This window comes from Henckelia pumila, chromosome 4, assembly GCF_033568475.1.
Source record: "Henckelia pumila isolate YLH828 chromosome 4, ASM3356847v2, whole genome shotgun sequence".
In the NCBI taxonomy this organism is placed as follows: Eukaryota; Viridiplantae; Streptophyta; class Magnoliopsida; order Lamiales; family Gesneriaceae; genus Henckelia; species Henckelia pumila.
The window spans coordinates 140,286,921-140,310,521 of record NC_133123.1 but is presented as its reverse complement, the minus strand read 5'-3'; the positions used below and the strand labels follow the sequence as shown (position 1 = coordinate 140,310,521).

Sequence of the window (23,601 nt, the reverse complement as noted above, 5' to 3'; positions counted from 1 at the left end):
TGACTTACATAATAGACAGGTTTCTAGTCCCTGGCTTCCTCTCTTATCAGCATGGAACTCACAGCATGCTCGATTGTAGAGAGATATACCCACAACCTTTCTCCGGGCTTTGGTTTGACCAGAACCGGCAGATTAGCCAGATGCTCCTTCAACTCCTGAAAAGCTTTCTCGCATTCTTGAGTCCATCCAAATTTTTGGGCCTTCCTCAACACCTGGAAGAAGGGATAACTCCTATGAGCCGAGCGGGCGATGAATCGGGACAGGGCGGTGATTCTCCCTGTCAATCGCTGCACTTCCCTGATAGAGGTTGGTGAGGGCATTTCTTTCAATATTTTCACCTTTTCGGGATTTACCTCTATCCCTCTTTCCGTTACCACAAAACCCAAAAACTTCCCACTCTTGACTCCGAAAACACACTTGGCTGGGTTAAGCTTTACCCCGTACTTCTGAAGAGTGTTGAAGGTTTCTTCTAAGTCGGGAATGAAATTCCGCCCAGTTCGGGACTTTACCAGGATGTCATCTACATATACCTTCACATTCCGGCCGAGCTGGCCCTGAAAGACCTTGTCCATCATCCTTTGATAAGTAGCCCCTGCATTTTTTAACCCGAACGGCATAACCACATAACAAAAAGTCCCTCCGGAAGTGATAAAACTAACCTTGTCTTGATCCTCCTGTGCCAGGGGGATTTGGTGGTATCCCTGGTATGCGTCCATAAAGCTGAGCAACTCAAAGCCTGATGTGGAGTCCACCAGCTGATCAACCCGAGGGAGGGGGTAACAATCTTTAGGGCAAGCTTCATTCAGGTTCCGGAAATCAATGCACATCCTCCACTTCCCGGTGGCTTTGGGTACCAGTACCACATTAGACAGCCAAGTAGGAAACTGTTGAATCCGATATTTTGGTGATAACAAACAACAACTCATTGTATAGGAATGTGCTGCCAACCATTGTATTTCAGGAATCTACTACAACTTCTACCGGAAGCTTGTCAACCGCCTTTGCTCTCAACCGGCTGAAGTCACAAGCCTATCGACTGGCTATCAAAACCAGCAGAGGATAAATCTATCTACCGGAAGCTTGTCAACCGCCTTTGCTCTCGACCGGCTGAAGTCACAAGCCTATCGACTGGCTATCAAAACCAGCAGAGGATAAATCTATCTACCGGAAGCTTGTCAACCGCCTTTGCTCTCGACCGGCTGAAGTCACAAGCCTGTCGACTGGCTATCAAAACCAGCAGGATAAACCTATCTACCGGAAGCTTGTCAACCGCCTTTGTCTCTCGACCGGTTGAAGTCACAAGCTTATCGACTGGTTATTCAAACCAGCAGAGGACAAATATCTCTACAGGTAGAATGTCAACTGCTTTTCAGGATATCTCAAGACAAGTACCTGTGACAAGATGTTCTTTGCAAGATCTTTTATTAAAAGCAGAACCGGCGTGTCAGAAGATATGTTGACTCCTGCAATCGAGACAACAGGTTGCACCAAAATGGCAAAAACACAGAATGACTACAGATAAAGCATTCGACCGTTTATTCCAGTTTTGGACCCTGGAAGTTGTCTGCAGTGTACGATCTTCATGCAGAATCATCAATGCATTTATGAGCATTAAATGTGCATTCAATGCAGCATCAGAACGTTCAAAATAAAGACGTTGATGATTGACCTATATAAAGGGAAGATTGCTCAAGAAGTGATACAACGAACAACAACAAAAAAAGGGTAGACAACAAAGAGAGACAAGCAATTCAGAAAAATCTCAATCAACTCAATCACTTGAATAATATCAGAAGTCCTCATCTGATATACTTGAGCACACTTACAAGATCATTCATTTGCTGCTCAAATAAACCCTCGCCTACAGTTCACATATCTGATCGTCAAGGATCATCCTAGGGTTTTCAAGCCTCTCGACCGCTCTGCAGTTTGAGAAGCTCAACTCAACTATACTCATTGTTGAAGAGAATTGAAGCTACTCTGAAAGTTTCCACCAGTCTGATAAGAACTGAGAATCTTATCTGTGTAAATCTAGGAGTTTCGGATTAGGCATTGGATAAGTCCTAAGTCTGAAGTGGGTGTATTACAAGACGTTGTAATAACCAAAGTCTTCTAGTGAATTCCTTCCTAAGTGGAAGAAGGGGAGACGTAGAAGGATTAAGCCTTTGAACTTCCATAAATCGTGCCTTAGTCTTTACTGCTATTTATCTTACATTCTGCTCATACATTGCATTATAAACTTTGCATCACTAAAACCTCTGAACTATTTCCGCACTATTTAAGTTGTTCAAACCGTTTTAGAAGTTGAGAAAACAGATTAAGTGAACTAAACCTCACTTGATCATTTTGAAGAAGAAGAAGAAAAGTTTCAGAGTGTATTCACCCCCCCTCTACCCTCTGAACCGATCCCAACAAGTGGTATCAGAGCGGGTTCCTTTCTCAACTGCTGATCTGAAGTTTTAAAATCATGACTTCTTTCAACAGAATTCCTATGTTTTCTAAAGAAGAGTATGATGATTGGAAAATTCGCATGCAGGCACATCTTGCAGCACAGGATGATGACATGCTATATGTCATAACAGACGGTCCTATCAAAATTATGAAGGTCAACCCAGCTCTAGCCGATGGTGCAAGACAAATGATTGAGAAACCAAGAGCTGAGTGGACCACTGAGGACAAAAAGAAGGCCAATCTTGACAATGTGGCCCGGGACATCCTATACAAAACACTGGATAAGAATATGTTCAGCAAAATCAAGTCATGTTCCACAGCAAAGGAGATTTGGGAGAAGCTCACTCAGCTATGTGAAGGGAATGACCAGACAAAGGAAAACAAGCTCACTTTGGCCATTCAAAAATATGACAACGCCAAAATGAAGCCAGGGGAAACCATGGCTGAATTTGATGAACGGTTCAGTAGTATCATCTGTGATCTTATTGCTTTAGGTAAAACTTATACTAACCGTGAAATTGCTGTGAAGGTTATGAGAGCTTTACCCAAAGAATGGGAGATCAAGACAGTGGCCATGAGAGAGTCAAAAGACTTAAGCAAGGTTGAACTGCATGATCTCTTTGCAGATCTCAAAGCCTACGAGTTCGAGCTCAACATGAGAACAGAAGATGAACCATCTACTTCTCAACCAACCAAGGCCTTAACCTCAACCGTGATATGTCCACCGGTCGAGGAAGCTCCAAAGAGATCAGCTGAGCAAATCAGCAATGAAGCCATGACACTCTTTGTCAAGAAATTTGGTAGATTTATGCGTAAAAACAATTCTAAATTTAAAAATTATCATAAATCGGACCATACAAAGGATGGTCCTACTTGTTTTAACTGTGGCAAGTCAGGCCACTTCATTGCAGACTGCACCAAGCCTAAGAACAATGATCAGAAGCAATTCTCCGAAAGAAGAAGGGGTAAGGAGGATAAAAGGACGTTTAGAAAAGGAAGAGACCAAAGGGTTCTAGTAGCAGACGAAAGCAAAAGCAAGTGGGCTGAGTCTGACTCTGACAACTCCAATACCGGAAGCTCTTCAGATGACAGCGATGATGAAAAAGTGGAATGCCTTATGGCCGACATCGAAGAAGAAGCTGAGGAGGTATTTGACTTTGGCTCACCTGAATTTACTCACAGTGATTTAGTTACTGCTTTACACGAAATGGCTAATGAATACAAAGCATTATCCAAGGAGTTCGAGGAAGTAAAGGCAGAAAGAGCTGACCTAAAAGATAAGTCAAGCAAATCAAGCTGCATGCAGCAAAAAGAGCTTGATGGTCTTAAGGTCAAGCTAAGTCTGCTGGCTACTGAGAACGACACCTTGAAAAGAGTATTCCAAGCTACCTTGATTGAGAATAAAAAACTACTTGAAACCATTAAGGCTTGGAATAAATCTTCTGTAACCATTGACAAGATTCAAGAAATCCAAAGACCGGTACATGATAAAACCGGTCTAGGGTTTGGAACAAATGAACAGTCTATGGAATCCTGTATTCAGTCAAGCCTGGACAAAGGAAATCTTAACAAAATAAGATTTGTCAGGTCCAGCACGATATATGAACACGATAAGTGCAGCTTTGACAAAAATCAAAAAGTATCTAACGAACGAAGCTCTAAGCATAGAGGGCTGGGATATCTGGATCCCCAGACCTCTAATCAAAGAGGAACTTGGATCAAACCAAAACCTAATGAAAGAAGAAAGGGAAACCAATCTAATTTCAAAAGGCCATGGAATGAGTCTAACTACTCTAAGAAAAGATGGTCAAAGGAGAAGCCTTACCAGTACTTTAATTGCAGGCCAGTTCAAAAGAGGTACAGGCTAACTGATGAAAATCAAAAAGGCAAGCAGCACACAGCAACCTCACAAGCACACACATTTACTGCCTATCGACCGCACAGATTTCTGGACACACACACGGGCAAACCTGTAAGGGTGTTCCAGGTGTGGGTCCCGAAAGGGCTAATCCGACCTGGACCCTACTAGATATGGGTACCAAAAGTTCTTCACTCTTTGCAGGTACTAAAAGTCCAAACGGGCGAGAAAACCACTTCTATCAAGGACACTACCTGGTATTTAGATAGCGGTTGCTCACGACACATGACAGGGAATCCAGAACTTCTAACAGAAGTGGTGTTGTGCAAAGGACCAAAGATCAGCTTTGGAGACAACTCCAAAGGTAAAACCGTGGGTAAGGGTAAGATTATCCATGGTAACATCATTATTAAAGATGTGTTACTTGTTGACAAACTATGCTATAATTTGATAAGTATTAGTCAACTATGTGACAATGATCATTCGGTCGAGTTTCACAAACACACTTGCCTCATAAAAAATGACAAAGGTGAGACTCTTATGACCGGTGTACGAGACCTAAACACCTACAAGGTAAACTGGTCTTGCTCACATATTTCTTCACCTACTTGTCTTACTGCTCATCATGATAAACATTGGTTGTGGCATAAGCGGTTAAATCATCTAAATTTTAAGTCCATTTTTAACTTGAGGAAGCATGATTTGGTTTCTGGTCTGCCCGAAGGAGATTTTATAAAAGACAAAGTTTGTCCTGCTTGTCAACTAGGAAAGCAGGTGAGAGCAACCTTTAAAAATAAAGGGTGTATGTCTTCTTCCAAATGTTTAGACTTACTTCACATGGACCTATTTGGTCCTATACCAGTAAGAAGCATAGGGGGAATGAGATATGCTCTTGTTGTTATAGATGACTTTTCTCGATTTACTTGGGTCATCTTTCTCTCTTCAAAAGATCAAACTGCACCTCACCTGATTAAGCTTTTTAAACGCTTGCAAAATGAACAATCTACTGTGATAGATAGAATCAGGAGTGATAGAGGGACTGAATTTTTAAACACCACTCTTATGACTTATCTAGATGATCAGGGAATCAAGCATGAGTTGTCAGCTGCTAGATCCCCACAGCAAAATGGGGTGGCTGAAAGAAGGAACCGTACTTTAAAAGAAGCAGCCAGAACTATGATTGCTGATTCAAATGTTTCTCAAAGGCTTTGGGCAGAAGCAGTTAACACAGCTTGCTATACTCAAAACAGATCTATGATTAATAAACGATTTAACAAAACTCCATATGAGATCTGGAATGGCACAAAACCTGATATTTCATACTTCAAAATTTTTGGGTGCAAATGTTTTATCCACAACAATGGCAAAAACCATTTGACAGCCTTCGATGCCAAAGCAGACGAAGGAACTTTTATTGGTTACTCAGCCGTTAGCAGAGCTTATCGAGTGTTCAATCAAAGATCACTAACGGTCGAGGAAACCATTCATGTTGTTTTTGATGAATCTACTCTTTGTACAGAACAAACTCAAGGGAGCATAAATGATCTGAGTCATAGACTGGAAAACACAAATCTACAGGAAGAGAGTGACAGTGATCTATATCCTCCAAAGAAGGATGATCCAGTTCCCTCTACCGGGTGTGATCAAACAAGGCCAGAAGTGGATCCACCGGTTGATAACAATCCTCCAGCCAATGATGATCCAGTAAACGAGGACGTTCATCAACCAATTGATGACAACCCTTTAGGAAATTATTTTAGGTGGAACAAAGATCATCCACCTGGGTTGGTCATAGGTGACCCTTCTGCTCCTCGAAAAACACGTGGTCAAATGATTAATGAATTCTTGCATGCAGCTTTCATATCTCAGGTAGAGCCCAAGAAAATAGATGAAGCTCTATCAGATGCCAGCTGGATTGAAGCTATGCAAGAAGAGTTGAATCAATTCACCCGCAACAATGTTTGGCATCTAGTTCCTCGACCGAAAAATCAAAATGTGATTGGAACTAGATGGGTGTTTCGTAACAAGCTCGATGAACATGGCACTGTTGTGCGTAACAAAGCTCGACTTGTTGCTCAAGGATTCAGACAAGAAGAAGGCATAGACTTTGAGGAATCCTTCGCGCCAGTTGCAAGACTAGAAGCAATCCGCATCTTTCTTGCTTATGCAACCTTCAAGAATTTTAAAGTTTATCAAATGGATGTGAAGTCTGCATTCCTCAATGGTCTACTTCAAGAAGAGGTGTACGTTGAACAACCACCAGGAGAAGTTTGAAATGAGCATGATGGGCGAGCTAAACTTCTTTCTTGGACTTCAAGTAAAGCAACTTGAAACTGGAATATTCATCAATCAGTCCAAGTATGCCAAGGAATTGGTAAAGAAGTTTGGAATGGAACAATGCTTAACTGTATCTACCCCCATGAGTACATCAATTAAGCTTGATAAAGATGAAGGGGGAATTCCGGTCGAGGTAACCATGTATCGAGGCCTTATTGGTTCACTGCTCTATTTGACTGCCAGTCGACCGGATATCATGTATTCAGTTTGTTTATGTGCTAGATTTCAAGCTGCACCTAAGCAATCTCATTTCATTGCTACCAAACGAATACTTAAATATATTAAAGGAACTACTAATGTGGGTCTTTGGTATCCCAAAGATTCAAATCTCAATCTTATTGGCTATTCAGATGCAGATTATGCAGGTTGTAGAATTGATCGCAAAAGTACAAGTGGCACATGTCAATTCCTTGGAGATAGACTAATTTCGTGGTCAAGTAAGAAGCAGACATCAATTGCTACCTCGACCGCCGAAGCAGAATACCTTGCTGCTGGCAGCTGTTGTGCTCAAATACTCTGGATTCAACAGCAGCTTAATGATTATGGGATTCGGTCGAGTGAAGCTCCAATCTACTGTGACAATACAAGTGTCATAGCCATCACTCACAATCCAGTGATGCACTCTAGGACAAAGCACATTGATGTCAGGCATCACTTTATCCGAGATCATGTCTTAAAGAAGGAAATCAGGCTGGAATACATCTCTACCGATCAGCAAGCAGCAGACATATTCACCAAGCCTCTACCAGACGCTAAGTTTTCATATTTTCGAAATATTCTTGGCTTAGTAGATTTAAGTTAGTATGCATGTGTTTAGGGGGAATGATTGTCAATATGACATTAATAGATTAGCTGTTACGTTGCCATAAATATTGGCATATCATCCGCCTTTAACTAGTCTCTGACAGGCTTCGTACTAGCAGCTTGGTGCTTTGAACCAAATGACATTAATTGGGCGCCGTGATTATGCTCTTCAAAACTTTTTTGAATTTCAAAAATACTTTTCATGACGTCACCCTATGGCCCATAGGTTCCTATATATACTTCTTTACACTCGTATATCAATCTTTCACCTTTGCTAAAAGCTTTCATATTGTATTAAACGCATCATCGAATTACTCTCTAGATTTTGCTTACTCTCTGCTCGAGTTCTTATCTACAGCTATCATGTCGATCCAGAAGACTTGCTTCGCAATCAACTTTGATTCCGTTGTTAAGGCAAACAACGCAAGAATATCTGAGGTCTTCACCATGCTTGAAGCCTCTGGACTGAAGAAATTTCTGGAATGCAGCTCCATCTGCGATTTGCCTGTTTTGAAGGAGTTCTTCGCAACCGCTCAAATCGAGCATGGGACTATCAAATGCTTGATCAAGACAGAGGTCTACTCCTTCAATCAGAAGTTCTTCGCCAGCACATTTGATCTGCCCTCCAGGGGTTTGACAAAATGCACGGATCTTCCAGATGGTAACTGCTCTTATTGGTTGAAGGAGTTCTCAACTACTGATGCTCCGATCAAACTGCCGGCCCAGAAGACATCTCTCAAAGCTCCATTCAGGCTACTGACTAATATCGTGGCCAAGAATCTTCTGGCCAAGGCTGGATCTTACGACAAGGTGACGCTGGAGAATTTCAATACATGGCTTGTATTGCCTCCAAGATCAACATAAACTGGTCAGACATTCTGTTCAATATTCTATGTGAAATGATCAGGGGCAAAGGGCAATCCGAGGGATTTGCTTTGCAAATCTGCCACATCTTGGGCGTCCTTGGAGTGGACTTTTCCAAGACTGAGCCTCTGCATCCCACCAAATGACTCAACAAGTCTACGATTCTCAAATTCCTGAACAAGAAAGAGACTGCGGTCGACACCTTGCCCTCAACCGCAAAGGTTATTGCTATCCCTCAACCGCTTTCAACGGTTCCGGTCGTGGCCAAACCAGTCCATACCAAAAAGTCTGCCAAGCGTCAACTGATCATCGAATCTGACTCTGAAGATGAATCACGTGAGAATGTTCCACTGATTCAAGCTTTCAGCAAATCATCCCCTTCGGTCTCCAAAGCAGCTGTGTCATCCACGCCTGCAGGCGAGAAGAAGAGGCAGCACAAGAAGCTAAAGTCTCTTTCTGGACTTGCTCCTACCCTGCCAACGGTCGAGACTACTACCGTTGTTGCTTCTACTGCTCCTCGTCCTACAAAGGGTGTGATAATCCGGGAAGGTGCCTCATCAGCTCCTGAGGTCACTCTAGCTGATCCCAAAGACAAAGGGAAAGGTGTGATGATCTACACACCCAAGGCTCAACCAGCAGCTACGATAGAACTCAATATGATCATCTCTCACGTGCTCCGTACTGTCAAGCGTCATCTACAACGTTTTGACAGATGGCATCACTCCCGCACTCACTTGACACTCGCTCAAATATTTCCTAAATGGAAATCTCTAAACGTCATTGAGCAGAAGATGCTTCTATTTGCTGATACTGAAGACATCGTGGAGGCTCTGGGAAGAAGACATCTCATAGACTTGAAGCTTCGAGGAAGCCTGCTATCTCTGCTAATTAATGAGCGTGTCAAGAATTTCAAATCCAAGAGTCCTACCGCTGCCGATGACTTTGTGATTTTGACTGGACTACAGGATAGTCTACGTCAAATCACTAAACTACTTCAGCACTTCCAAGCTCTCAACAATGTCAAAACACCAGCTTCAGCAGCCTGTTTACAAGCTTATGTGCTGGAAGCACAAGTGATGATGAAAACCTTTCTCACTCAAGATCAGGGTGAAGAAGACGTCTATGCTCTCCCTTCTTCAGATGGGATTCTGACCGATCTCATCACTGCTGACCTCTTTCAATCATCTGCTCTAAGATCTAGTGTGGCAGCATCTTCATCGGTCGACCCCTCCTCAACCGCAGTCCAAGCAGTTACTCAACCGGAAGCAGTTGTGATTGCTCACTCCTCTCCAGTGACGACCGCTCACACTTCTCCCGGTCATTCACAAGATGTTTTAGAAGTGGTTGCACAAGAGATACCTGTCACCTCTGTGACAGAGGCTCCTTGCAGTAGTGAAGCAACAGTGCCCCCAACGGAGATATCAAGCACTATTGTATCACCTGCATCTCCAGAACAGCAAGTGACTGATGCTGATCCAGCACTTCAACCGTCTCCATCTACTGAAAAGTTTATGGAAGATCTCATTATGGATGAACCAAGTGCTGATCCTGGTACTCCACCAACCATATTGGCTGCAGTCGAAACTATTACATCTCCAACTGTACCATTATTGGAAGGTCCATCGGGTAGCTCTCCAGCCAGTTCACCCGCACCACATCATCGTGAGTCTAGCCCGGTTTCACCAAGAAATTACCCAGAAGGGCAAATGCTTCAGACTGATGATTCTTTAATTGAAGCCATGGCCGCAGCTCTAGATCATACCTTGATAAATCGGCTTCATGAGCTCATGCAAACGGTTAGGTCCTTCTCTCAAGACATAACAAACTCATCCTTATCGGTCGATAATTCACGCCAGACGATGATTCGGCATTTCGAGACCGTGTCTCGAGACCTTGCTCGTCTGTCCACAGAGATCACTAATCATCATCGCACTCAAATCAACACGCTCTCTACCGTCTCCGAACAAGTTATCCGATCCGAAAACCGCCTTCATAAGAAGTTGAATGATCGGATGGACACTATGCAAGCCACTCTACTTGCTCAAATCGATGCAAAAATAGACACTATGCAAGCCTGCCTTGGCACTCAACTCACTGAGGTCATCCTTCGACTCAACCAAGGTTATGCCAAAAAGGGGGAAGAAGAGCAACGTAGAGCAGCAGAGGCAAGAAGACGTGAAGAAGAGTCCAGAAGAAAAGAAGAAACCGACAGAAGAAGAAGAGAAGGCGATAGGTCAGGAGGAGCCAGTTGGTTCAAAAGATGAACAACTTATCTCTTCTTTACTTATCGCAGCTGCATCTTATTTTTTTCTGTAGGTGTAATAAAAATGCTTATTGTACTTAATGAAATTCATTCTCTCAATGAAGTTCATTTTAATGCTTTCATATTGTTCTTGGAGCACTTAAGTTTTGCCATCACCAAAAAGGGGGAAATTGTTGAATCCGATATTTTGGTGATAACAAACAACAACTCATTGTATAGGAATGTGCTGCCAACCATTGTATTTCAGGAATCTACTACAACTTCTACCGGAAGCTTGTCAACCGCCTTTGCTCTCAACCGGCTGAAGTCACAAGCCTATCGACTGGCTATCAAAACCAGCAGAGGATAAATCTATCTACCGGAAGCTTGTCAACCGCCTTTGCTCTCGACCGGCTGAAGTCACAAGCCTATCGACTGGCTATCAAAACCAGCAGAGGATAAATCTATCTACCGGAAGCTTGTCAACCGCCTTTGCTCTCGACCGGCTGAAGTCACAAGCCTGCCGACTGGCTATAAAAACCAGCAGAGGATAAACCTATCTACCGGAAGCTTGTCAACCGCCTTTGTCTCTCGACCGGTTGAAGTCACAAGCTTATCGACTGGTTATTCAAACCAGCAGAGGACAAATATCTCTACAGGTAGAATGCCAACTGCTTTTCAGGATATCTCAAGACAAGTACCTGTGACAAGATGTTCTTTGCAAGATCTTTTATTAAAAGCAGAACCGGCGTGTCAGAAGATATGTTGACTCCTGCAATCGAGACAACAGATTGCACCAAAATAGCAAAAACACAGAATGACTACAGATAAAGCATTCGACCGTTTATTCCAGTTTTGGACCCTGGAAGTTGTCTGCAGTGTACGATCTTCATGCAGAATCATCAATGCATTTATGAGCATTAAATGTGCATTCAATGCAGCATCAGAACGTTCAAAATAAAGACGTTGATGATTGACCTATATAAAGGGAAGATTGCTCAAGAAGTGATACAACGAACAACAACAAAAAAAGGGTAGACAACAAAGAGAGACAAGCAATTCAGAAAAATCTCAATCAACTCAATCACTTGAATAATATCAGAAGTCCTCATCTGATATACTTGAGCACACTTACAAGATCATTCATTTGCTGCTCAAATAAACCCTCGCCTACAGTTCACATATCTGATCGTCAAGGATCATCCTAGGGTTTTCAAGCCTCTCGACCGCTCTGCAGTTTGAGAAGCTCAACTCAACTATACTCATTGTTGAAGAGAATTGAAGCTACTCTGAAAGCTTCCACCAGTCTGATAAGAACTGAGAATCTTATCTGTGTAAATCTAGGAGTTTCGGATTAGGCATTGGATAAGTCCTAAGTCTGAAGTGGGTGTATTACAAGACGTTGTAATAACCAAAGTCTTCTAGTGAATTCCTTCCTAAGTGGAAGAAGGGGAGACGTAGAAGGATTAAGCCTTCGAACTTCCATAAATCGTGCCTTAGTCTTTACTGCTATTTATCTTACATTCTGCTCATACATTGCATTATAAACTTTGCATCACTAAAACCTCTGAACTATTTCCGCACTATTTAAGTTGTTCAAACCGTTTTAGAAGTTGAGAAAACAGATTAAGTGAACTAAACCTCACTTGATCATTTTGAAGAAGAAGAAGAAAAGTTTCAGAGTGTATTCACCCCCCCTCTACCCTCTGAACCGATCCCAACAGAAACTGTACCTCCCGGATATGTCCTGCCTCCTTTAACTCCCGAACCTGGTCAGCGATGACTTTGTCCTTCTTCGCCCCAAAATGCCGCTTCTTTTGTTTGATAACCCGAGCTCCCGGGAGGATATTTAGTTTGTGTTCGGCCACTTGAGATGGGATTCCAGTTAGCTCCTGTGAAGACCAGGCAAATACATCTGTATTCTTGGCCAGGCACACTTTCACCTGATCCATAAGGCCGACCTCCAAATCCCTAGCTATCTTGACAATTTTTCCCGGTTGTTCTGGGAATAACTGCACTACCTCATGTTCCTCCTTAACTTCTCCTACTGTGCACACTTCCTTTTTGCAAGGATCACCTCTCCCTTGCTCACCCCGGGCTTTCTTGTTGTCCACTCGTACAATATCAGCATAACACCTTCGAGAAGAGGGTTGGTCTCCTTTTACTTCTCCTATCTGGTTTCCCACCGGGAATTTAATCTTTTGATGATATGCAGAGGCCACAGCCATTAAGGCGTTCAAAGCTGGTCTCCCTAAGATGACATTATAGGAAGATGGAGCTTCTACTATTGAAAAGAGAGTCATGATAGTTCTTCTCAATTCACCGGTTCCCAGGGTAATGGGCAACCATACCTCTCCCCGAGGCTGTATTGTGTGCCCTGCGAACCCGTAGAGAGAGGTTTTCACCAGATTGACCTCACATCCCAGCAGGTCCATTTGTTCAAAAGCTTCTTGAAAAATGACATTTATCGAGCTTTCGGAATCAATAAAAACCCGCCTTATGTCATAGTTGGCCACCCTGGCTTGGATGAGCAAAGCATCATTATGAGGGGTGATCACGTCCTTTAAATCCTCTGGCCCGAAGGAAATGACCGGGCAAGAGGTTACTTTCCGGGCCTCCAACTGTTGGAGAACGCGGCGATCAGATCAATCAAGATTGATACCCGGTGCAGCGGAAGTTTAAAAATTTTATATGGAACAATTCCATAATGGGTATCAACCTTACGATTAAATTGTGTGTGTGTGTAAAAATTAAATAACGATTATAAATTTTTACCTCCAATCTCGAAGCGAGATTATGGACACCAACAGATTGCTCTGCTCTTGTTGTATATCCCTGGAACTGATGGACGAACTGTTCTTCAATCAGGTCCACGAACGGATATTTAATCCCTCTGATAGATTGCACTAGAAAATCTATCAGAAGTTTCTACGAAGAGATTAACGAATTTGATCCGTTAAACCAGAATGTAAATCAAAATTCACAGACTGGATTTTCCGAGCAGAGGGGAGAAAGGGGGCGGCCACTTCAGAAGAAAAAGACTAGGGTTTTTCGAAAATTTTGTGACCTGTGTGTCTAATTTCTGTACTGCAATAACTTATTTATAATGTAGGCCACTAACAGCTTAGGGCCCATTAGTCATAAGTTCAAGCCCGACAAGCAAAGCCCGCATGTTCAGAAATTAATATAAAATTCATCGTGACTCCGATTGATAAACCGATTTCACCAATGTGCACAGAAACCATTTCTGCACCTTTTAAAGTCAAGATAAATTTTTCTGAATCCGAATTCAGTGGTTTCCAAAAATGTCCATCCCTATGTCATTTTAGGAAATCTTACTCCTCTACTCATAATTAAGAAGTCCAACTTCTTTGTTCATTAAATTTAACTCTTTAAATTTAAATATCTCAACGGGGATTAAAAATCAATTACTCTGTGTGACCCTCAATGGTTCAGGGATACAGCTAGCCGTGGGCTCACAACTCCTTGTGATTCGGAACAACAATTTCCGACTTGCCCATCGAATCATGGTAAGAGCGCCTAGCAACATCGCCCCATGATTCCCTAGGTATCACTGATAGTGCCTGCAAGAACCAATAGATTTTGGTTAGCGTACAGTACGGTCCCTTCATCCATATATCCCGATCGAATCAACAACCATTGGTATATCGAGAGTCGTTCGAGATTCGATAACTATGCAATACATCTTGAAGATCAAATAGTGACATCGCATGTGTTACTAAGAAACCATTTCTTAAAACACATCATGTACTCTGGCCAGAGATTCGTCACACTAATATCTCCTCAGATCGCATAGGATATCCACACTCGCAAGTATGTGGTGAATCCTTGACAATAAAGCATCGACTTCTATATGTGTTGTAACTGTACCCAATCCCGACACCTGATGACCCCAATAGAGTCGGTAAACGAGTCAAAGCACAGTACTAGCATATAGAGTCTCAATGATGTTTCAAGTAGTAAGGACTAATGGTGTACAACCAAAACCGCGGACTTTATCCACTCGATAAGTGATAACCACTTGGAAAGTCCGGATAGGGTAGTTCAATCATTCATCATATGAATATCCATTTGCATGCTTCGAACATCTCTATGTTCCTTACCAATGAAACGTGGTACTCTGCATCGCAAATGCTAGTCTCAAACTCGAGCGATCCTTATCCTTATTATCGAACGGCTCAATCGACTAGGAACAGTTTAGAATATACAGTGATTATAAGATGTGTTTCATGATAGACATCTCCATGTTCTACCACATCTTACATACACTATAGTATATTCAAGGTCTTTATCAAAATAACAATAGTATATCACAATATAACAATATGAAGAAAGATAAAGTCATTGCCATTAATAAAAGTGTAAATTATATTAAACAAAAGATTGTTTATACAAAGAGTCATCAAAGCCCTTAGCCACAAGTTGGCTCACCGGGCACCCACTCTTTCACCAACCCCAATACTTCTCTCTTACTCCAAGATTTCCGGGCCCTATTCGAATCCCCATCAGTGGATCCCCCCGATATCATGTTGATGACTCCTCGGGAGGGTCCGTCTCGTGCCCTATCATCCAGTCGCTGAGGTGGAACTTCCCGGGCTTTTTCTGAGACAGCCTTATTAGGCCTGTGTGCCGCAAATCCTGGTGCCCGATAAGGTCCTCGCTGTCTTTTATCCATCCGCCTTTCCTCTCCTGACATCGGCCTTTTTGCCTCCGGGGCGCGTCTTCTGCACTCGCTGGTATCATGAGTATTGACCTCGTGGATTGAGCAATATTTTCCCGCTCCTTTCTGAGAGGTCTGCCGAACTTCCTCCTCGCACACATGGACCCCTCGATCTCTAGTTACTTTCGGCGGGGCATGAGCCATCAACCTCCCCAGATAATCATTTCTCCCTCCTCCCGAGTTATTCCTATTTCCTCTTTCTCTGTTTCCCTCTCGCTTATCTTTATCCCTTTTTTGCTTCTGGGCTTCTTCCATGTTAATGTACTTTTCAGCCCGGGCTAAAAGGTCCTCAAAGTTTCGAGGAGTTTTCTTTACCAGCGACCGGAAGAATTCTCCCTCCCTGAGACCTTGAGTAAAGGCTGTAATCCGGGTTTCAGGTGCGCACGCTGGAATCTCTAAAGTTATTTTGTTGAACTTCTTGATATATGCCCTTAGAGATTCCTCTCCGACCTGCTTCACCTCAAAAAGACTGAGGGTAGTCTTTCGGTACCGTTTACTGCTGCTGAAATGCTGCAGAAAGATTTCCCGAAACTTCTTAAAGACATCAATGCTTCCGTCCTCCAAGTTTTCAAACCACCTTTGGGCAGAATCTTCTAATGTGGTTAAGAAAACTTTACATTTGATTTGATCATTATAACAATGTAACATGGCTACATTTTCGAACCGGGCCATGTGCTCTTCTGGATCACCACTACCATCGTATCCTTTGATCTTCGCTGATTTGAATTGTACTGGCAAGGGCTCTTTAATAATCTTCGGCGAGAAAGGGCATCCCGAGCTTTTGACTCGCGAAGATTCCCGCGAGTCAGTGTTTTCTAACTTTAAAATTTTTCTGCTTCAGCAGTTCCAATTCTCCCACCATGGTGACATGGGCAGACTCAGCGTGTGATTCTGCCTCCTATTCCGCCTGTATGCCCTCTCGTCCTCCTTTTCTCTTCTCCTTCTCTTTTCCTTCTTCCCGCACCTTATCTACTGTATTCTCCTGCTCCTTCCCTGGTTCCTCCTGGTTTTTCTCCTGCTCCTTCTCCTGCTGTTTCTCCGGATCACCTTCCCTCTTCTCCTGTTGTAGAGATAGGATCCTTTGTAATGCTGCCTCTACCATGGCGTTCACTTGCTCCTGCAGATTTGCCATCGCTCGCTGGGAGCTTTCCGGATCCTCAATAATCGTCATATCTACGTCTTAAATCTCAATTTCCCACAGACGGCGCCAATGATGCGAACATCATAAAATGAATATCCAGGCGTGGGTTCTTTTTTGAGTTGTTGTTTTTTCCTTCTATTTTTTTCTCATGCCTGTTTGTAGTAAGGGGCCTCCCTTTTATACGCATTGACCCGGCCTCTTCCATGATTGCCCAGCATGGCCCAACTGACAACTGTTTTTGTGATGGGATAGTTGTCACGTAGGATTGACCCCCAGTAATACTAGGAAGAGCCCATACCGAGCCCATACTGTTACACCATGCTGCCTAATGATTTGATTTGCAGTAAGAGTCTGCCACACGTAAAGGAGGTATGAGCTTCTTTTTATATGAAATGACCCAGGGCCCACCGAGTATTACGGGCCCCTGGTTTCTGGATATTTATCTTTGATACCTGAGCCCCTGAAGGAGCTCCTAGGTTCCCGGTTTAGGAGATGATCCCGGGCCCATCACCCGGGACTTATCGGGATGACGCCGGGCTCCCGTCTTGCAAGCCGACCCCGGGCTCACCGTCCGGGCCTATCAGGATAACATATATATATTAAAAAAATCATATACTTTATCATGATGTTTAATCAGAATTTTTTTTACAATCGATGCCCCATCAATTGTACAAATTGATGCTTCTATGGTTGTTAAAGCTATAAATAATCCAGCACCGTTTGTTGAAACTCCTTTGGTTGAAGATATACGTCAAACGTGAATGCAGGTTCCTGGTGCTTCTGTTATTCATTGTTATCATGAGGACAATGACACCGTGCATTTTTTTAGCTCAGCAGGGCTTTACTTCTAAAACTCATTTGGAATTTGTTTCTTTTGTTCTTTTATGTCTGAAAACTTATGTTCTGAGGGACATGTTAGTTTAATGTTAGTTAGCCTTATTTGACTTTTAAAAAAAAAATTTATACAAACTTCAAAGCTCTCAATTATTTTTAAATCGTAAATGCTGTTTGGTTGTAAGATAACATGGTCAAGATATTTTTTTTAAAAAAATTATTACAAAGTGTTTTTTCATCTGGAATAATATCAAATAGTAATTGCCATATGAAAATAATATTTAAATGAGAATTTAAGAGTAATAAGGGAAGTAATTTGACGAATCAGGTGAAAAATCAATTCTAATTTTAAGTGTTGATATATAGTTAAATTTAAAATATTATGTCTCACAAAATTTAAATTAGAAAAAATTATAATTTTAGTCCTGTAAGTTGGTCTGATTTTGGTTTTAGTCCTATAACTTTTCAAAGTTTGGTTTTAGTAAAGTAACTTGGATCTTTTTTGGATTTGGTCCTTTTTTCATCGAAAATCACTAAATCAATCGAATATTACTTATTTGACATCGATATTCTCATATATGACTCATTTGACAAGAATTAACAATATGTTACACAAACTAAAATCTATTACGCCAAAATAAAGGGGAAAAAAAGAAAAAAAACGACACCCAATATTTACAAATCGGAGAAAAAAACTTCTCGTTTTGTTTATTTTTCATTAGGTATATTTTAATGTGTAATATAAACCTAATTCTAATCACACGAGTCTTATAGGAGAACATCGAAGTCAAACAAGTAACATTCGATTGCTTTAGTGATTTTCGATGAAAAATGACCAAAACCCAAACAAAAATCCAGCTTATTGGACTAAAATCAAACTTTGAAAAATTATAAGACTAAAATCAAAATCAGGCCAACTTACAAGACTAAAAATGTAATTTTTCCTTCAAGTTATTTCATCATCGTTTTATTTTTTTATTTTTATATATTTTTTTGAAAGGGTTTTTAATTTTTATTTTATTTTTACATATATGTGCTATGTTGAATAAAAAGAAAAAAAAAAGTCGAAAAGAAGTTTTTCCGTAGCTAACCAACCACGCGCACTACTAGAGCATGTCATACAAACAAGTCATAAGTATATAAATGGCACGCAAGGATCCGATGGCGTAATAAATTGACGGGAAAAGAGCAAATGGGCAAAAGGGAGAAAAAGTAGCTTAGAGGATCTAGGGTTTTCTTTGTATTTCTACTCTCCCCGTACTCCCCCGTCGTCTCCGATTCTCTTCTTCGTATCTCTGTTTCCAATGTATGGTTGCACACAATTGAAAAGCAATCGATTTAATTTAATCCTAAATCTGTGTTGTATAAGTGATTGCTAAATCGGAAGTTGGGTTTTGATTGCAAATATCGATTGAATTTTTAAAAGACATATCCATATATCTTTCGAATCCAATTAATTTATTCGTGAAAAAAATGGGAGGATCGCAGAAATCGAAAAGGGTCTCTTGGGCTTCAGATGTTAATCTTTGTCAGGTAAATCTTGTCAAGATTTTTCAGTTACTTCGTCTTGTTGAATGATTGCTTTTAACTAATTTTATGGTATAGTTATCCACAAAGGGAATGTATTGACGTTTCTGAACTTAAAAAATATATAATTAAAAGTTGATCGAAAATGATTCTCGAATAATGCAATCTGTATGTTCTGTTGATCCGCGACAGACGCCAATCGGATAAAATGTTAATTTCAACAATTTGCTTAATTATTTGATTGGGACATTATTAAAGCCCACTAAATGGATTAAATTTCATTTCAATTCCATCTGAACTTAACCAAACTTTGGAAATAAAGGGACATTCTTGCTGAAATGGCCTGAAAGTGAAATGGATATGTTCCGTTCATCATTGATTCATTATCGAGTGTTGATACAAGTAAATATATTTCCTTAAGCGATTGTTAATGATTACGAGATGTTTATATGTAGGATTCAGGTAGCTAATTATTGCAACCTCCATCTTAAAATTTTAGTATATGGAATTTGAGGTGAAAATAGTGGGGACAGCACAAAACTCTTCTGAGGTAGTTGTGTTAAAAAGAGGCATTTTTTTTACTGACAGTTTTGGATACAAGATTAACAAACTAATTTCAAGTATCTAGGAAGGCTGTTTGTCTGTTTCATCTACTGACTCCAGATTGTTATGTCTTGTTTAGTTTTTTATATCGAATTTTATGTGGTTGACAAATGAAAGAAATGTACTAATAAATAGTGCTGCTTAGTGCATATGTTGATTTAGTTCAGTTCCTGGGGGCACACCTAGTATATTGATGGCTAATTGGCGCCTTGTTTTCGTTGAAACATTGTACTTGAGTGTTGGCATACAAATGAAAGGAAATTGTAATAATTATGATTTTTGGTGGAACTTTTTATGGATAATGAAGATTAGACTAGAGTTTACCAGGTGCAAGTCTTAATCTATTATTCTATTTAGTTTGTGGACAAGACTGACAAGTGTCTGGTTTGGGGTAGTTGGGAAGTTCCAAGTCTTTCTATCAATAGAGGACATCAGGGAATAAAGTTGAATAGGTGACAAATATAGAACTTTGTTTGGAAACAGTAAATGAAATTTTATTTGAGTCATGTCATTGACATAATGGCGCGAAAATGGTGCTCTGTGGAGCACTCCAGGTGACTTGTTTTTTTTCTCTTCCATTTTTCGCTGCAATTTTAATGAAGAACAAAGATGAGCTGAGGGGATGTTAAGCAGCATGTGGCAGGACTAGTGATAGACCTTTGCCATCCTTTTGATGGTTAATACAAAAGCAAGTTGAATTAAACATGGTCCAGAAGTTTTGCGGGAAGTTTTCCAAGTAAATGAAGCTTCATTTTTTTCACTTCCTTTTCTTTCCAAATCTGTTGCTATATGGTCCAGAAGGAATAATCAACTATAGATTTTAAGAGACAACGTAACACACTACTCTACGGGAGATGTATAGTAAAAATATAATCAGTTAGCCCCCTATGTTCCTGTACTTCACATTCACTTGATTCGTGATTGCCTTTGAGAATTCTTTGCTTTTGGGTGTTTCTTTTGTTGCTGTATTCTGGATTTATGCTGGATTTGCAATATCCTATCATTTCATCCTGGAAGAAGCATATCGATTTCTCGTGCTCAAATTTGATCGGAGTCAAATTGATGTCTGGCTCCAGCATCTCCTGCATGGCTAATGAGTAATGACATTGACAATAATTGTGCGTCTCTAGGAGAGTGTGAAATCTTTCTTTCATTTGTGATATTACTGTAACGTGAAGTGCTTTACAGTTGCGTGGCTCCTTAGTCCTTACTTCACATGCATATCCTTGCGAATGTGCTATTCTCACACATTCATTTGTAATATTTCATCCGTCTTTCATCAATTATGTATGAAATTCTGTGTTGTTGGCTCTATGTGTGTGGGAAGGTGTGAAAAGTATGTACCAGATTTGAGTGTGGACTCAATTGTTGGACTTTTAGTGATGTGATTTGTTTATTTGTCCACTTTGTTGGAACGTGCATATATATCTGCCCTTGGTCTTTGTATCTGGTGCTACTTGCTTATTGTAGGTCTACAGTTATTTTCTCTGTTAAAAGTTGAAACTAGTAGTTTCTACTCTATCTTCTCATTGTTAAAGTAGCCTGTAGACTTTGTATACAGTTTATTTATTATTATTGAGCTTTTCATTGTTTTTTTCCCACCAATAAAATGAATTCGCTAATAATAATAATAAAAAAATGTACAAATACCCTAGGCACTCACAGGTGAAAATTATCAATCAAGCCCTGTTATTAACATTGTCCATTATAATAGTAGTTGAGTTACAGATTTACTCATTCTCATCCTAAATTGCTATGTAATAGACTTGTGCCGTCCTTTTGGTAGGTAAGGTTGTTTTTGTCGGAAGAATCTCCATCACAAGTGGGATTGGGAACACAAGATCACCTTCAGGCCAAGACACAGTGGCCCGACCAGTCCGGGGATACAGGAACTGATGACAATTTACCTCCAGGCTTTGAAGGTGTCCAGCCTGCAAATCTTTGGAGAGTTAATCTGTCTCAAGTACCCCTAGTTCCATGGAGATTGCCTCCAAGAGTAAGTCTACCATTTTTGTCATTGACTTTCTCCATATATTTGCTAAACCATTATCTTTAAGGATGAATATACTCTTTTTCATGTTCCACGGGACTATTTGTTCTGTTTTAAATTTGAGTTGGGAGGGTTGAAGCTGGGATCCTCTAACTTAGGATCATCTTTATTAAGTCCTCCATGTGATTTCCTGTATAGTTTCACTAACTTATGTATAGTGATATGGTGTTGGCTTGTGGAATATGTTGTACTTATTGATCCGTATTTCAATCATAAATCTTCAATGTGTTGTGAGCTCAGAGTTGAATTTGGATTCAAAGTGCATATTTTGTGTTTACATTGTCGTAGCCTATGACAGTTGACTTATTAAGCCTTGATTCCTCGATAGAACCGTCAACCCTCTCCTCAAGTGAGTAACATAGAGGAGGGAGAGATTAAGTAGATCGCACGCACTCGTGTAGTTGTGTTCTTGCATTGTTGATGGTCACTGGAGTGTTTGCATGTGAGTAGTGCTCGTTTGTGCCAGGGATGTGGGATTATTGTGTTCTTCTGAATCTCACATTTCTATTCTTCGCAGTTTGAAGTGAATAGTGAATGGGCAGTGGTTGCCGGGGAAGAGAGCACAGAAATTAAGGCCCAGAATCAACGAGAAATGAGAGTTCTAGAAGCCGTGTATCCACGCCCCTCAGCTATTCCTCCAAAGTACGATAATTAGTTGATGATTGATCTTTGATGTTTCCATGTTCCTTTGTTTTTTGCATGAATCATTAAACTTCTATCTTTCATCAGCCCTTCCTCATTAGTGTGTGCTGAAGACTCAATTGCCAATAATCAAAATACTCCTGTGATTCCTCTCATACCAATTGAAGATGAGGACGCTGCATTGGATAACACAACATTTACCTCTGTGGCAACCAACAACAACCTCACAAGTTCACATCCCCAGCAGTCATCCCATTCGTTAATTTCATCTCATGGCAGTGTCACAAATGGAATTTTATCTACCGATGTTGAGCCCGATGTCGTCTCTGCTGCACAGGCTGCCTTGACAACTATCTTGTCAAATGGAGATCAAAATAATCTGATCGACCGGGAGTTGCTTCTGAAAATTCTCAGCAATCCAAAAACCGTCGAGCAACTCTTGACAAACCATGCTACATATTCCAGTTCGCAGAATACACCATCATCTGGAATGCCTAACATGCCCTCCTCCAAGTTTCAGTGTCAGCCAGTCATCGGAGGACAACCTGGTACAACATCCAGTACACAACTTATGCCATCATCTCATACATCTAACCTGCCGTCATACAGCTTGCAGAATCTGCCATCCATTGGAGTGCATAATGCACCATCTACCAGTACACAGTACACGCCCAATTTAAGGTCTCCACCCAAGAATTCATTTGATTCTGTCAACTTTGCCATTGATAGAAGAGAACCACTCTCTGCTCACCTTTCAAGACCAGAAATCATCCCCCCTTCAACGGCGACAGCAAGTGTACCTTTTTACCCACCAATCAGGAATCTACGGCCTTCTGTACCGGATGTAATAATGCCAGCACCTTCGCCGGGTGTTCCCTTGGTGAAGGACGCTAATTATTACAAGAACCTCATTCAGCAGCATGGAGAAGAAAGACGGGAAAGTGTGCCTCAATTTGCAAATCAAAGCAACCAGCCTCTGGGGACAAGTCAAGAGCCAACGCATGTGGCAAAATTGAAAGACTCGAAACAGAAGATAATGAAGCCTTGCATCTTTTTTAACAGCGCAAGGGGTTGCAGGAATGGAGCTAATTGCCAATATCAGCACGATGTGTCGTCCCAACAAAGGATGGGTGGTGTTCCGGAAGTTCAAAGTGCCAAGAGGGTTAAAATTGACAGAGAGATTACTGGTACTTGAGCAGTGAACATGCATTCATCTTCATGAGTCTATCGAGTGATGTTTAATTTCTTGCTCATTTTTTCATCTTTGCAATAGAATCAAAATTCATGTGGATGAATTTATTTATTTTTGTTTAGTTCAAGTCGGAAACATTGAGCTACCACCTCTGTATAATTTTAAGCTGGGGGTTACGGACTCATTTTGTTTTGGGCTTCTTTATCTTTGTGAAGTACTAAAATTTATTGGTTTTGTATATTTTTTTTGTCATTGTATTCGTTTTTACTGTGGTTTGATTGGACGTGGAATTTTCTAAAATCTCAGTCCTTGTCT

At 41.0% G+C, this 23,601-nt stretch overlaps 2 protein-coding genes across 2 annotated transcripts; one reads left to right on the top strand and one right to left on the bottom strand.

Annotated features, from left to right (window-relative positions):
• Nucleotides 1-23: 23 nt before the first annotated feature.
• Nucleotides 24-16,429, bottom strand: LOC140861898 (uncharacterized). The gene is made up of 4 exons (XM_073264902.1): nt 16,213-16,429; nt 15,016-16,013; nt 12,290-13,177; nt 24-884 (listed from the first exon to the last, which is right to left on the bottom strand). Exons 1-4 carry the CDS (start codon nt 16,427-16,429, stop codon nt 24-26), a joined length of 2,964 nt encoding a protein of 987 aa, XP_073121003.1.
• Nucleotides 16,430-18,459: 2,030 nt separating this feature from the next.
• LOC140863541 (zinc finger CCCH domain-containing protein 6-like) lies at nt 18,460-23,389 on the top strand. Its single transcript, XM_073267038.1, has 4 exons — nt 18,460-18,805; nt 21,189-21,398; nt 21,970-22,094; nt 22,182-23,389. The coding sequence occupies exons 1-4, from the start codon at nt 18,746-18,748 to the stop codon at nt 23,287-23,289; spliced, it is 1,503 nt and encodes a 500-aa protein (XP_073123139.1). The 5' UTR covers nt 18,460-18,745; the 3' UTR covers nt 23,290-23,389.
• Nucleotides 23,390-23,601: the final 212 nt, after the last annotated feature.